The sequence below is a fragment of the Danio aesculapii genome, chromosome 13, assembly GCF_903798145.1.
Source record: "Danio aesculapii chromosome 13, fDanAes4.1, whole genome shotgun sequence".
NCBI lineage: Eukaryota > Metazoa > Chordata > Actinopteri > Cypriniformes > Danionidae > Danio > Danio aesculapii.
Window position 1 is genome coordinate 30129900 of NC_079447.1, and position 14650 is coordinate 30144549.

The window sequence follows — 14650 nt, forward strand, 5'->3', positions numbered from 1 at the left end:
AACCACTTTCTGTCCATCGGATATTAGGCATGGACATATATATTGCGATCGTGATTTTCGAAAGTATTACAGTATTGTAAACATTTATTATTACATTTATTATTATTATTTCATGAGTCTCCTCTTACAGTTTGATAGAGCTCTTGGACCTGCATTGCCGCTTCGTGTGATGTCACACTTGACAAGCGGATAGACCATTTTGAGGGATGTAAACAAAAACAATGGTCCCAGTGTATTTCCTGTTTTACAATTTTAAATTCTATAGCTTCCAAGAACACAAAAAGAGCCACATATTGATCATGTTATGATAGCTGTTTTAACATCAAGTTATGACTGAATTGCCTCTTGTTACCGTTATAAAATAGTTTGATAACAAGGAAATGTTCATGAGTCAATGACATGACCACACTGAAATGGTCTATGTGGCGCTTCATATGATTACAGTTGAACCACTAAAGTCACATTGAATGTTTTGACCATTTTTTAAATTTCTTTTCTGGAATCTCAGGATTGTTTCCATGTATCGTGGATGTAATTAATAAAAGAGTGTTCATTTTTGGGTGAACTAATCCATTAAAACTTAAAGATCACTATATATTTTTTATAGAAAATGTATTTATTTTGGATTTAAGGTATTTAAGAAACTTTTCGTTTCTTTGCCAGTTTTGTTGACAGATTTTGGACAAAGTCATGTGAAAGTGATTCCAAAAGCATGAGCTGTGCACACCTTATATGTACAGCTATTGGATGTTGAGTGCATGCACACTGTTTTGATGCCAAAATTTGTGTCACTGTGTGCAAACCCTCACATCCATATAAGAGTACAAGTAAAATTTGGCCTTTTATTGTTATAATCAGTGACGTGAACAAGCTGGAAAACCCTTTATGAAGAACAACTATACGGAAATCCCCATTTTGATGAATATCACTTATAGAGATTTCAATTTGAGGCTGATCCAAAGCAGTAACTAATAGCTGTTTAACTGAAAGCTGTGTGTTTGTCTGATCAGCACCACTGCAGGAACTGTGGCGAGATCTTCTGTAACGCCTGTTCAGATAATGAGCTGCCGCTTCCCGCTTCTCCCAAACCCGTGAGAGTCTGCGACACATGCCACGCTATGCTCCTCCAGCGCTGCTCCTCCAACACCACATAAAACAAGACGCGAACAAGTCCCAAAGTGACCAAAATGGAGTTTACATTTCACATGGGGGAAAAAAAGCCTGTTGCTTCCGGTGCAGATGGCCAATGCGCTGTTCGTCAGCGAGTGCGCAACGAGTTTACAAATGGATTAATGACTCTTAACGCCTCCGTCTGGGCTGCAAGTCGACCGATTTCAGATTTTATATTAGCACAACACTCCCATGCATTTTTGATACATGAAGGGTGAACCGGTTTCATTCCTTGTCAGTCAGAAATCAAGTCAATTCAGTTACTCGTTTCTTAAGCAGCTGTATTTCTGATTCAGTTCATTCATGTGTGCCTGCATAACAAGCCAAACTGACAAGAGATTTGACATCAATCCAGATGTTTGTATATATATATATATACGGTCGAAGAGAAGATGTCAGTGCTGCTCATGAAGGATTGAGGTTGATTCTCATTAAATAGCACAGAAACGATGTTGTGAATACGATGTTCAGGTTTCTTGTCTGCAGGATGGTATTATTTCACAATTGCAGATTTACTTTGGTACCGAACTGGAACACTACTCAGCGTTTGTGTTGACTTTTGTCTGGATGATTGTTCATAATGCAGCTGTTAACTTAAATGTGAAGTTTATGAAACTGTACATATGCCTTACACAACTAAAGTTGACTATAATTCTGCTGCTTGTGTGACGGATCTTTGTGACCAAATGAACACTAGTAGTGTGCAGTAAGGCTCAATCCCTATTCTACCCCTTAGCCCTTCCCCTTAATCCTACCCCTCATTTTGCTTGTTCATGTGAAGGTGTAGGGGCGTCCTGATTCTCTTTAGCTTGAAGGTGTAGGGCTAAGAGGAAGGGCTAGATAGCCCTTGAAACAGAGATTTTTCAGGACCACATTTGAAACCAAGGGGTAAGAAAATTACCCAGAATACACCAGCTACAAAGGCTGCACATGTGAGTCAGAAGATGCACAAATTAGTATTTTTTTTGTCATTATTACAAATTTTTACAACAAACAAGCGAATGTTTTTTTCATTCATAATGGCGTTTGCGGTTTCCATCATGCCTTTTAAAAAAAAATGCTGAAATAAAAGCCCCTGTGTTATATCTATAAACTCTAATAACTCCTGTATAGCAATCCCACAACATACTTTCACATCTGTCATTCGATGACACTCGAATCCCCTGTCAGAAAAGTCTAGTGGCTGAGAATGAGCTTTTTACAGTGTCTGCTATAAAGTTAATGTTGTTTTTGTGTTTACATACATGAATATGGCCCCGGTGTAAATGTAGAGTACAGCTACGATCTTATTGCCTCATTATATAACATGATATCGTTATATGCCTTTAGCGATTTCCTGAAAATAAATGCCAAAAATAGCACAAATGGAATAACTACAGCAGTCGCCATCATCAATCTCATATGACGCAAGAGATCGCGATGACATATGATTACATGTGCAGGTGCTGTAGTGCTGCCCCATTTCTTAGGGGTAAATTTTGAAGCCCTTCCCCTTCACACTCTGTTTCGAGAGCCAATGGGAAGGGGTAGGGGTACGAAAATAGAATTGGGATTGGGCCTAAGTGTGGTTTACTGAATCATTTATTCAAATGATTTGCTCAAAAAGACTGAATCATTTAGTAACAAAGCAAGTTGAGTGTCTTTATGAATATAAAGGTTTACGTAGTTTGATAAAAAGCATTCATTCAATAGTTGGAAAAATGCAGTGTTGAAACACGAATGTTTAGCAAAAATAAATTATTATTTGTTTTTTTTATAACTATCATTAATAATTCAAAATACATTAAAACAGGCTTCATCATACATTATAGTGTTAAGTCACTCAAAAAAAATTATCTTCTAATATTAATTACTCACCCTTATATCAGTCCAAACTAGGGCTGCACGATATTGGAAAAAACTGACATTGCGGATTAGCTTTTCTGTGATATATTTTGAGATATGAATATTATTTTTTCAGATTGAATAGCTCTATTTGGAAATGTTTCATTCATTTAGATAGATTGGGATGATCAAATCTTTTTCTATGCAGTGCGTTTGAATAAATGATAATAAATTACAAGCATTTTTAAATGAAGCAAAGAGAAACAGCACTTTATGGTTTTCTAGTCTAACAGTATTCAGGTACAGAAATTGAACAATCAAACACAAAATAATATTGTCATCATTGCATCAATTATTTCAAAATAATAATATTTGACAATTTCTTCATCATTTAATCTTTAATGAATAATCTATGCTGCAATATTTTTTAAAAGTTTTATGCTTCTCTAAGGTCATTTTCAATGTTATGTTTTAATAAATGTAGTATTTTTAAATCGAATTAAATGTATTATTTTTATTTTATTTTTATGATGTTATTGCTTTGGGAAATTAAATAAAAGTGCAACTTTAAACACACGCACACGCAACCTGGGCATCAAGCTATTCATACTAATTTCTGAGCTAAAATACATGCATTTTTAAATTGAATTAAATGTATTGGTTTTTATTTTAGGCTTAGGTGACTTTTTGTTGTTGTTTTTTTTAAATATAATTTACTTTATTTTATTAATTCTTTTTTCATTGTAGTTATTTTAATTAAATTATTCAAAATAAATAGATTTTAATCATGCGAATGTGATCTTGTAGATACACCCATTGCGATATCGATGCTCAAACGATATATTGTGCAGCCCTAGTCCAAACCTCTGAGACCTTCATTCATCTTTATTAATTAAAATATTTTAGATGAAATCTGAAGGCCTCCTCATCCTCCATAGACATTTTTCCAGTATTTTTGGTGCACAAAAGCGAGGGTGAGTTATTCATACCAGAATGATCAGTTTTGAATGAACTAATCCTTTAAATGCTTTTAGAGTCTAAAGATGAGTGACAATAATTGCACAACGTTAGAACAACAATTACATTATGATAAATGATATCACACACACCCCTGATTTACAGTACTTGAACAGTTTATTAAACATTTAGACCTTTGCACATCTTGCAGTATCAAATAGAATATATACGTCATTTATATATCTCTTTAAAATGATGTAGCAGAAACAGAGCTCACATTTGTGGAGGGGGAAAAGCTCATTTTTATTCAGAGGCCTAAACTAGCAAAAAAAAAATCAAAAATACACATGTATACAGAACATACCTCAATACATTTAAACGTTTTCGAATCAAAGCTCCAGTTTTCAGTGTGGGGAAATTATGATGCAGTTTAATTAGAGAATCCTGATGTGTCATTTCATACATTTTAGCATGATTAAAAAAAAATATATATACTTTTGGCCCTTTTGCTTGCTAAAAAAGGATGAACTATCAAATTGGATAAGTCCGATTCAGCAAGTTTGATTCACTGATGCTTTAGAATATTACACTAAGCTTTTTAGTTTCAAACAGACATTTATAAAAGATTTCTATTAAAAATAAATGCTGTACTTTAAATTTTTCTGTTCCTCAAAAAGCCCTAAAAATGTTTATAGTATTCATGAAAATGGCTGTTTTCAACATTAAGGACAAAAGAAGCATGTCGGATTATTTTGCTTCCTCAAGATCATGTAGCTTTACCATTACAGAAATAAATGGCATTATTATAATTAGTTTTTGATCAAACAAATGCACCACTGGTGAGACTTTCAGAAACATTACAATTCTTACTGACCACAGTCTTTTTAATGGTAGAAAAACTGTAGTTTAGAGCTGCACGACTCCTTTAGTGTCATTGTAAAATATACTATAGAAATGCGCTGATGCCGTATGATTTTATTCAGTCCAGTAGCCAGATACCTCATTTTATTCTGGCATTACAACTTCATTCAATAAACATTCTTTGGGGAAAAATGAAATATATTTATCAATAAAATGTTTTATTCCAGGGATGTGTAAATTTCACAGGTTTCAATTAGAAATTTGTACCTAGCAGCAAAAACATGTAAACATCCAAAATGATGTTATTGCTTTGGGAAATTAAATAAAAGTGCAACTTTAAACACACGCACGCGCAACCTGGGCATCAAGCTATTCATACTAATTTCTGAGCTAAAATACATGTATCTTTAGATAGAACTCGACACAGAATATGTCATATAAAATTCAATAAGCAAAATGTACAGTAGCCGGTCAATATATATGCAACAGCTCATATTATGTATATTAAATGTAATTATCTTCGAGTTTGGAAAATATTTTGGGCGTATTTCACAGGAACATGTAAAACATATTCGTATTAAAAGACCTTCCAAGCTGGAAGCTCCAACTTTGGGTTGAAAAGTGCGCGTTTTGCAACGGTCTTCAGAACATCCCTCTTAATGCACTTCCTCTAGAGCTCATCCCACCAGAGCTGCTATAGAAACCACCTCCACGGCCTGTGGTGTTTTCATGCCCCCGAAACAAAAGACTTGTGTTTGAATGTTGCCTTCACACCTTCTCATCTGTACACTACTGTTACATAATCTCCATGCTTACCCATTTCAGACGGCCCACTCGAAGTTGAATTCAGGAAAAGCTCAATGTAACGATGCTCTGCAGGGAACAGAACAGAGCAACAGTTAAAAGGGTCCTGAAGTGACTTATCTAAATTAGCTCCATCTTTTGACATATACAGCACTTGGCATATATATACTGTATAAGTACACCCCCCACAAATCTATCTTGTAAATTTATATGTTTAATAGGAAGCTATACAATATATTTGTGCAGATACATTAGATTAGTCAGTACTGAAGCCAAATCTGGAGCTTATCTAACAAAATAACTAGTACACCCGAATTTATGTTATAGAGAAATATTAAATACAAATTTTTAAAAAAGGAAAAATCAAGCGAAGCGAAAAAAATATAATTTAGTAGGTTGTCTTTTTTTTTTTTTTGCAATATTTTGTTTGAATTTAATTGTATTATTTTTCAATTTCTAAATGTTTGGTGACTAAAATATTATTTTAATAAATATATCTGTTTATTAAATCTGTGCACCTAAATACATTGCTTATATTCACTGAGACATGGAGAAAAATATTCATTTTCAAAATGGGGTGTACTCAATTATGCTGAGCACCGTATGAGCTCATTGAACTAATATAATATCATTAGACTAGCCTTAAAAGTTGTTTTCCCCTAAAGACATCCATCCAACTCAAGCGATGCACTCTAGTATGTCTCTCCATACTCTATGCACCTACAGTACTTCTGTTGGCTTACAGGTATTTTTAAACTGCTGTGTTTACAACAGTATTGAAATAGCTTGATATTTTCAACATCTTTTTGCATAACATTATAGAGAATAGTATCAGGGCGCATGCTATAGATTGTGACACCTTCTGATTTACATTTAAACAGAAAAACAGGAGTCTTTGAAGTGGCTTCCTGCTTATCCCATTAAATAAGAGAAGCTGTATTTTTAATAAACTTCCAGCTCGTTTCAGTAAGAAATTCATCCTTTGATCGCTTCATTTTTCCATGGAGTTTACAAACAAAGCATTTGTTTACAAGTATTTAAATGCTGGACTTTCAGTTCAAGTTTACATTGGTGAGCCATCAGCTCTACTTTTGAAAATTATTAAATATGCAAAACTGTCAGCCAATCATACCAGTGGGTGTTTAGTTCAGAGTTTAGTAGCATGTCTAAACAGAGTGTTCTGATCACGGGGGTCAATACAAGATTAGAAAATAGACTATTACTTATTAGCAATGGTCTAACACTCAATTCCTGGAGTGCCTCAGCTCCAACTCACACCTGCTTAATAGTCTCTAGTAGTTTTGAACACCTTGATTAGTTGAATCAGCTTTGTTTAATTAGGGTTGGAGAAAACCTGCAGAGCTGCGGCCCTCCAGGAATCCAGTTTGAGACCTATGATTATTAGACTATTTAGACTGAATATACTATCATTAATTCTTGTTAGCATTATAAGTGGAACTCAGAAAACTACAGAATTTTAAACAAAGCAGTTCATGAGCCTTATAATGTGACAACTTAAAAAAATCATCATAAGATTACTGGAGACAACTTACGCATGTGATTCTTGTCTTTTGACATAGCGGACACTGCATCTTCATGAGATCTGAACTCAACATCTGCCTCTCCTGTAGACTTTCCATTGGGCCCCATATCAATGTGCACCCTTACAGGGTTTAAAGGACCAAAGAACTGAAAAAGACAAACCAAAAACACTTACACAACAGCAATAATAGCTTTATTTTTAATTGAACAATATTTCTTACATGAGCAACATCTGATTCTGTGGCTCTGAACGGTAGGCCTCTCATGTGCACAAAATGGCCACTGTGAAAGCCTGAGTTTGTATCGCTGCTGTAACCGTGAGTTCCCGTCCCTCCTCTTACTCTGTCACCGCGCACACGCTCTTCAAACATGCCATTACCAAAACAGTAGTTGTTAAAGCCATTGTAGTTGTCGAACCCACCATATCCTTGAAAAAAGAGATATTTCAATACGGTTAGTGTGAGCCAATAAAAACTTTTATCGAGTCACATTATTTCTGAGTTATTAATTAAATGAATGTACAGTATTGTAGTTCAATAAACAATATTGTTTTTAACATAGAATAAATTAGATTAGATTTCTGCTTCTAATTCATTTACGACCAAGTGCCAAAGCTAAGTTTTGTACTTCATGAGGTTAAAAAACTTAAAAAATAAAAAAACAAAAATTTGGCGTCAAAAATAACTCAACGACTCAACACTTAATAGCATACCTCCACTGTAACCGCTTCCGCTACGCATCTGGTCCAGTCCAGCACCTCCTCTTCCAGGCCCGGGCCCGAAGAAGCTCCCGCGTCCCATCATGGGTCTGTCATACGGACTCGGTCTCTGTCCAATAATCCTCCTCGGTACTTCATAGTACGCTCGCATTTCATTCCGGCTGCTTTTGAATATCTCTATGTACCTGAGTTGATTTTGAAATGCAACACGTTAATGAACATACAGACTATTGAAAGTTTCACAGCAATGAGGAGGATTTTAGGAAAGACAGTATTTGTGGCCCACTGACTAAATTCACCACAGTAACTGACGGGTTATTGTCAGTTGTGTCTGAAAAGCTGCCTGCAGAGTAAGTCTTTAACTGTATCTAATGGCCAATTGCAGCCCAGAAACAGAATTTTGAAGGAAAAAAGTACTTTAAAGTGAAAAAAAAACTCCTTTGCATCTGCAGCATGTGTTGCCCATCGACATTATGATTGCCTCTCATGACACACAGTAATGTGAAATTAAACAAGTGCAATAATTACAACATGATCATACCATCTTTTTCCAGAACAGAAAGATGCATGACCCCCCTCCCCACAGTTAGAGATAGCATTAGCACCCAGCCCAGTCTTGCCGGCCCCACCTGTGCCCTATTCTTTCCTTGTGTTTCCCCAGAGCCTTTTCTGCTATCTCCTTTGAGGCAAACTGCACGAAGGCTTCCCCTGTGCTCCTCCCCTGGTAGTCCATCGGCAATGTTATCCCATTTGGCACGATTTTCAACCCTTTAACCCAAGGACAAATAACCCCACATGGGGAGACATGTTAAAGAACCGCAACATTCTCATTTGCAGAAAAGACATCCCCCCCAATTGACCCCCTAAATCATTCCCTAAGTCAGATAGAAAAGCCCTAGAGCACACCACAAATCACAAATCCATCAAATTAAAAGACAATCAAACAAGAAAATCAAAGCACAGCTTTCTTGGGGGTGCTGGCGACATCTTAATAACATTAAAAACAACCAAAATCGTGCTCAATATTCAGGTGATGAAAGAATAAAGAATTACACTTCAAAATATGATCTCTATGTGAAATATAAATGTATATGCATGACACATTTTAGCAAAAAGCACTAACTACAAAACACAGCCTCTAAAAAGTTTCCTTAAAGGTGTTTTAGCGAAACAGCAGATATACCTGAAAAGAACTGGACGATTTCTTCTTTACTGCAGCCGAACGGCAGTCCTCTTAGACGTAACATGCAGCCACTGCTGCTGTCATAATCTGTGGGACCAGAACGTTTCAGCACCCAGTCCATCTCACTAAGGTTTGACCTGAACACTAGGGGGAAAAGTCAGACAATAAAATTCTATTGTGCGGCATGCACTTCATTAGGTACGCCTGTTCAACTGCATGTCAGCCCAATGATCTGATCAGATATATATTGCGGTATGAATACAATTTCACCAGATGACTTGAATATCTCTATTTGGAAATAATGTATAATTTTAGATTGGGATGATTCTGTAAGAGAGTGCATCTGTAAAAAAGGACTTGAATATCTCTATTTGGAAATTCATTCATTCATTGATTTTCGGCTTAGTCCCTTTATTAATCCGGGGTCGCCACAGCGGAATGAACCGCCAACTTATCCAGCATGTTTTTACGCTGCGGATGCCCTTCCACCCACAACCCATCTCTGGAAAACAACCACACACACTCATTCACACTCATACACTACGGACAATTTAGCCTACCCAATTCACCTGTACCACATGTCTTTGGAAAATGGGGGAAACCGGAGCACCCGGAGCAAACCCACTCTATTTGGAAATAATTTATAATTTTAGATTGGGATGATCCTGTAAGAGAGTGCATCTGCAAAAAATGTAATCAACAATCTACAATTATAGATAAATTCACTAAAGAAAAAGATACAAATAAAATAAAATGTGTTTTATTGTTTTCCATGGAGTCTTAACACAATTCATGTATAGAGTCATTGAATAATCAAATGTAAAATTATACTGCGTAGTCTTCGTTGTATAAACAGTTTGATAAAATTAATCATTATTAAAGTTACAAACGGTACAATTTCTTAAGTCTGAATGCTTTTAAAATCCTCACACTGTAACAGCCCTCAAAAAACACTTGCAAAATGATCCAGACTCAACATTGCAGATCCTGCGATATGACTATTGCGAACGATCACATTGCGATATCGATAAAGCCCTAATTTGAAGCAATTACTCAAACGAAATGTCATTTGCTAATTTCTGCATTTATTGTGAATGTTGCTGGAGGGAAGGGATTATTGCCCAGTGCTAGGACCACATTAAGATGGCATATGAAAGAAAAAATAATAATGTGCAAGAATGAATGATTTATAATAAACACTGCAATATTGCATAAAAAATAAGAATGGTCAATTCTGAATTCCAGATTACATTTAATACAATTAAAGCATCATACCTTCAATATAACGGTGACCCATGTATTTGCGATCTTTTGCCAAAGCCTTTTTAAAGTCTTCCGATGACTTCAGCTCCACAAATGCTTCTCCACTCGGCCTTCCCTCTTTAGAGAAGGTAAAACACACCCCGTTGACTTTCCCTACAATATCACAATCTGTAAAGAAAAATGCCAATCACAATGCATCTCTCTTTTTTATTACACATTTGCATACATGCTCATTTGCATACCAGAGAAAAAGGAGGCCACTTCTTCTTGTGTACATGACCAGGGTAAACCACGGATCCGCACCACATATCCTTCATCATTATGAGACATGTTTACCTTGTCAGGACTCTGTCTGAAAAAGAATCATGTAAAAGTAACCAACTCCCTTAACTCCAATAAAATATTTTATTCTGTATTATGGCCTGCTCAAACCAAGTACAATAACTATTATAAAAATTATATCATTCTAAAAATTACTAAGTATAAAAGAATATGCAAGTCAGCACAAAGATATGATATGCCTTTCAGATTTTTTTAGCTAATGAACAATAAGATGCGAACAGCCAATCAGAATCCGCCCAGCTTTACAAAGCTCAAACATTTAAAGCTGCAGTGTGTTTATAATAAGCAAAATAATATGGTCCTTTGTGCAGTTGCTAACGAAGTTATTGTTAGCTTTATAGTAATTGTTCTTGGTGTACATGGTTCCTTTTTTCTGTCTTGACTATACTGTTATACTAGTCAATGTTCTCAATTCAATCAAAATAGTATTAGCCGTTTCAGTTTTAGAACTTGGCACGGTTTCCGCTACAGTCAGTCCTCCGTGGCGGGGCGCCACACCAAAATTCATAGCCACGGCTACATTACAGCTTCTCATTTAAAACATTCAGTCGTTTTTTTAATAGCGGGTTATAATCGCAATAAAACGTATTAAAAGGTAAGTAAATTATAACAGCGCAAACTTTTCCAAGTATGTATGGCTGCAGCCCAGATACCTCCAAGTGGGAGGGGCTTACGCCGCAAGTAGGTTGGATTACCTCCAAGAGGGAGGGACTTCCGCCACGAGTAGGTTTTGCTCCGAAGGGGCGGGGCTTATGCAGAAATATACAAGTACTTCAGGCAAAAGCGACACAAATACGAACATTAAATGTCATTAGAACATCTAACTTCTTACGCTGTCAGACGTATATATCTTACCTTTGTTATTATCAAACTTTTCTGTAACCATAGTGGTGCTGTGCGCTATTTGTTTAACCCTTAAAGGTTACGTGCTGACTGACTGACAGGTGCGTGATGCTAGCAAACACAACGTAGCTTTCAGTTATGATGAACAGTTTCCATAATTATACTTATAGATAAAAGTCTATGGCTCTGCATATAATGACTTTATCTGGCTGGAGTTTATAGCCGTTTCACTTTACTTCAGGACGCAATACAGCTCTGTAGGTACAGCTACCAAATGTTGGAGACATAATACTCACTACATAAACGCGCTAAATCGCACTTCAGCAGCGTTTATTTGAGAGCGCACAAGAAGATCTGCGCTTGAGCAGCGTATATTTGAGGGAGTGTGCAAAAAGTTTTGTGTGCGAACAGAGGAAATCAGTGCCTAAGCAAAGAGATTCACATGCTCATATTAATGTAATGTAATTTAATGTAACGTGTATTTATATAGCGCATTTATTGTGTATTACATGAATGCGATCTCAACTTGTAATACCGCGCTCACGACATTTGTTATTGAAATAACGCCACAGGTAGTTGGTAGATCTGTGTAAAAACAGGCCTGCCACCACAGCTGGAAAAAATTCTAGAGGAAACACTGGGTCACTGTAATACAAAAAGAGTTGCCTAGTTGAACATGTCTATAATATAATCAACACTCTTAACTAAACCAAAATAGTATATTTTAGCTAGAGCTGCATGATATTGGCAAAATCGTACATTGCGATATTTTGTTTTTCTGCAATATATATTGTGATATGAATACAATTTCACCAGATGGCTTAAATAGCTCTTTTTGGAAAGAAATCATTCATTTAGATTGATTGGGATGATTTTGTAAGGGTATACATGATGTATAAAAATAATAAACAAATTACAAGCAAAATAATCACAATAGAGCAATGAAAAAAGTCAAACGAACAGTGTTTTGCAGAGACTCAAACAGTATTCAGTTACAGAAATTGTAGTCTTCATCGTATTGTACAAATGTACTTTTTTGTGCCCAAACGCTTTAAACTCTCTTAAAATGCCTTTAAAACCCATGCAAAGTCTTACTCTGTTGTGGTAATACTTTGCTATGACTCCATAAATCTCATATATATTCCCAACTGTTGTGCTAATCAACTATAACCCAACTCAACATTCCATATACTGCGATATGACTATTGCGGACACACACATTGCGATATATTGATGCTAAAACGATATATTATTGTGCAGCTCTAATTTTAGCCATTTGTGTCTTGACACATTAGCACCTAGACAGCATTGTGTTACACTAGTCAATCATCTTTACTCAATCAAAATTAAATAAAAAAAAACTGTTAGTTTCAGCTGTATCAACTCCCATCAAGTTGCCTTCCTATATGACATTGTAATAACTAGTCACTACAGTTTAATAACAAGTTATACATTTTGACAGCTTGGCAGTGTACCAAACCCGGTGCCTACTTAGACCGCCTTGTGGTAACTAGTAGCTATTAACACTTTACTCGATCAGAAACCGTTGGTATTAGAATTTTTTGTTGACAACTTGGCACTTTATTATACCCAGTATCCTGCCTACGTAAACATCACTTTTTAGGCATCTCGGGAGTGTTCCAACACACGTATCGCATTGAAAATTATGTCTAGGTAGGAAGCTTGCTATGTATTGAGACACATCCGTGTTGTCAAGAGTCAGAGGCTTCGGTCAAGAGAAAAAAAAAACACAAAACTGACATTTCACACAAGCGCAACATGTTTTGATGCAAGTCAGTTTGAAGTAACGATTCTGGCTGGCATAAACCAGCTGTCACAGAGCTATCACTTAAATTAGTTAGCTAGCTAGACAACCACTTCCAGGTATGTCAAAAATCAAGAGGCTTTTAAACTTAACACCATGCACATATGGTACATTATATACCACATTTTAAAAGCAATCATTTGACCTGTCAAATTGAAAACCGGAAACATGAATGTGAACTTTATGCAAAACGACTTTAACATTAGCGAGATTTTCACCTCAGAGGAATCAACGAACGACAAGTTGACAGTTTCTGGGACGAAACTCGACACTTCCGCGAGCCACGCTACACACAATATATTTATTTATGAACGAAAACGATCAACACATGCACAAAAAGTTAAATATGGAGTATTATATGCGCGAATTTCGCATTGCTCCTCACCGTCAAGCGCCTGTCCTCTCAGGTAACCCCGAACGATAGTCCAGCAGTCCAGATAGTCGCAGTCTCGCGAGAACACGGTCTGTTAGATGAGCTCGACTTCGCTGCAGACGCTCAGACCTGCCTGTCGCGTGAGCAGAGAACCCAAGCGCATGTAGCACGTTTCACGGATAGCTAATCATCAAACGTAGTCAAATGTGAACACTTAATCCTGTGTAATACCGCAATGTGGCGCATAGATATAAACGCTTCAGACTGTGGGCCACGTGTACAACCGCAAGAGACATAAGAAGATCTCTGCAAACAAACACAGCTGTGGGAAGACTGTGAAAGCCAGTGAAGCTAATTAGAACTATATAGGCCTATTTTTTTCTATTTCCTAAAATATCAATTTCCAATGTCTATCAACAGTGATGGTTCAAAAATGGATTAAACACATATTAGTTACCGTTTGTAACTTTTTCCAGACACCTTTTACTTTAGTAGTCTTTTACTATGCTAACATTTAAAAGCACCCAGTTACCTCAACTCCTTTTCCTAACCTGTGCCCTCATTTAACCTCAGGTTAGGTTTAAGGGTAGGTACAGGGAAGGCTTAAATTACATTGCACCAAATAAATATTATTTTTCTGACATACATTTTACTATAAGTGCAGCTACACCTAATAGTCCAACCCTAATCTTTTTATTTTGTCATCAATTAACCCGTCCACTTGCTCCAAACCTGTTTAAGTTTCTTTCTTCTGTTGTTCATAAAAGACAGGCCTACTTTGAAGAATACTGTAAACCAGTGGTGCCCAAACTTTTTCCTGACCATTTCAATGTGGTCATGTCATTGGCTCATGAACATTTCCTGCTTCTTATCAAACTATTTCATAACTGTAACAAGAGGCAATTCAATCATATATTCATGTTAAAACAGCTCTCATAACATTAT

The 14650-nt window shown here is 36.2% G+C and overlaps 2 protein-coding genes across 7 annotated transcripts in view; one reads left to right on the forward strand and one right to left on the reverse strand.

Annotated features, from left to right (window-relative positions):
* The window catches only part of rufy2 (RUN and FYVE domain containing 2), a 27126-nt gene extending 25299 nt beyond the window's left edge, over positions 1–1827 (forward strand). For all 3 annotated transcript variants that reach the window (XM_056470646.1, XM_056470647.1, XM_056470645.1), the window contains one exon: positions 1011–1827. In XM_056470646.1, the coding sequence (XP_056326621.1) occupies positions 1011–1154 (144 nt within the window). In that variant the 3' untranslated portion in view covers positions 1155–1827. The remainder of the gene's footprint in view (positions 1–1010) is intronic.
* A 2282-nt stretch (positions 1828–4109) lies between these two features.
* Positions 4110–13785, reverse strand: hnrnph3 (heterogeneous nuclear ribonucleoprotein H3 (2H9)). 4 transcript variants are annotated; one of them, XM_056470786.1, is made up of 10 exons: positions 13718–13785; positions 10565–10674; positions 10335–10475; positions 9060–9203; positions 8506–8644; positions 7871–8061; positions 7380–7585; positions 7170–7305; positions 5629–5685; positions 4110–5528 (listed from the first exon to the last, which is right to left on the reverse strand). In XM_056470786.1, exons 2-10 carry the CDS (start codon positions 10650–10652, stop codon positions 5455–5457), a joined length of 1176 nt encoding a protein of 391 aa, XP_056326761.1. In that variant the 5' UTR covers positions 10653–10674; positions 13718–13785; the 3' UTR covers positions 4110–5454. The 4 variants fall into 4 exon arrangements, with proteins under 4 accessions (XP_056326761.1, XP_056326759.1, XP_056326760.1 ...); XM_056470784.1 differs by having other exon boundaries at positions 10335–10490; XM_056470785.1 differs by having other exon boundaries at positions 10335–10490; positions 10565–10670; positions 13718–13777.
* Between the last annotated feature and the right edge of the window lie 865 nt (positions 13786–14650).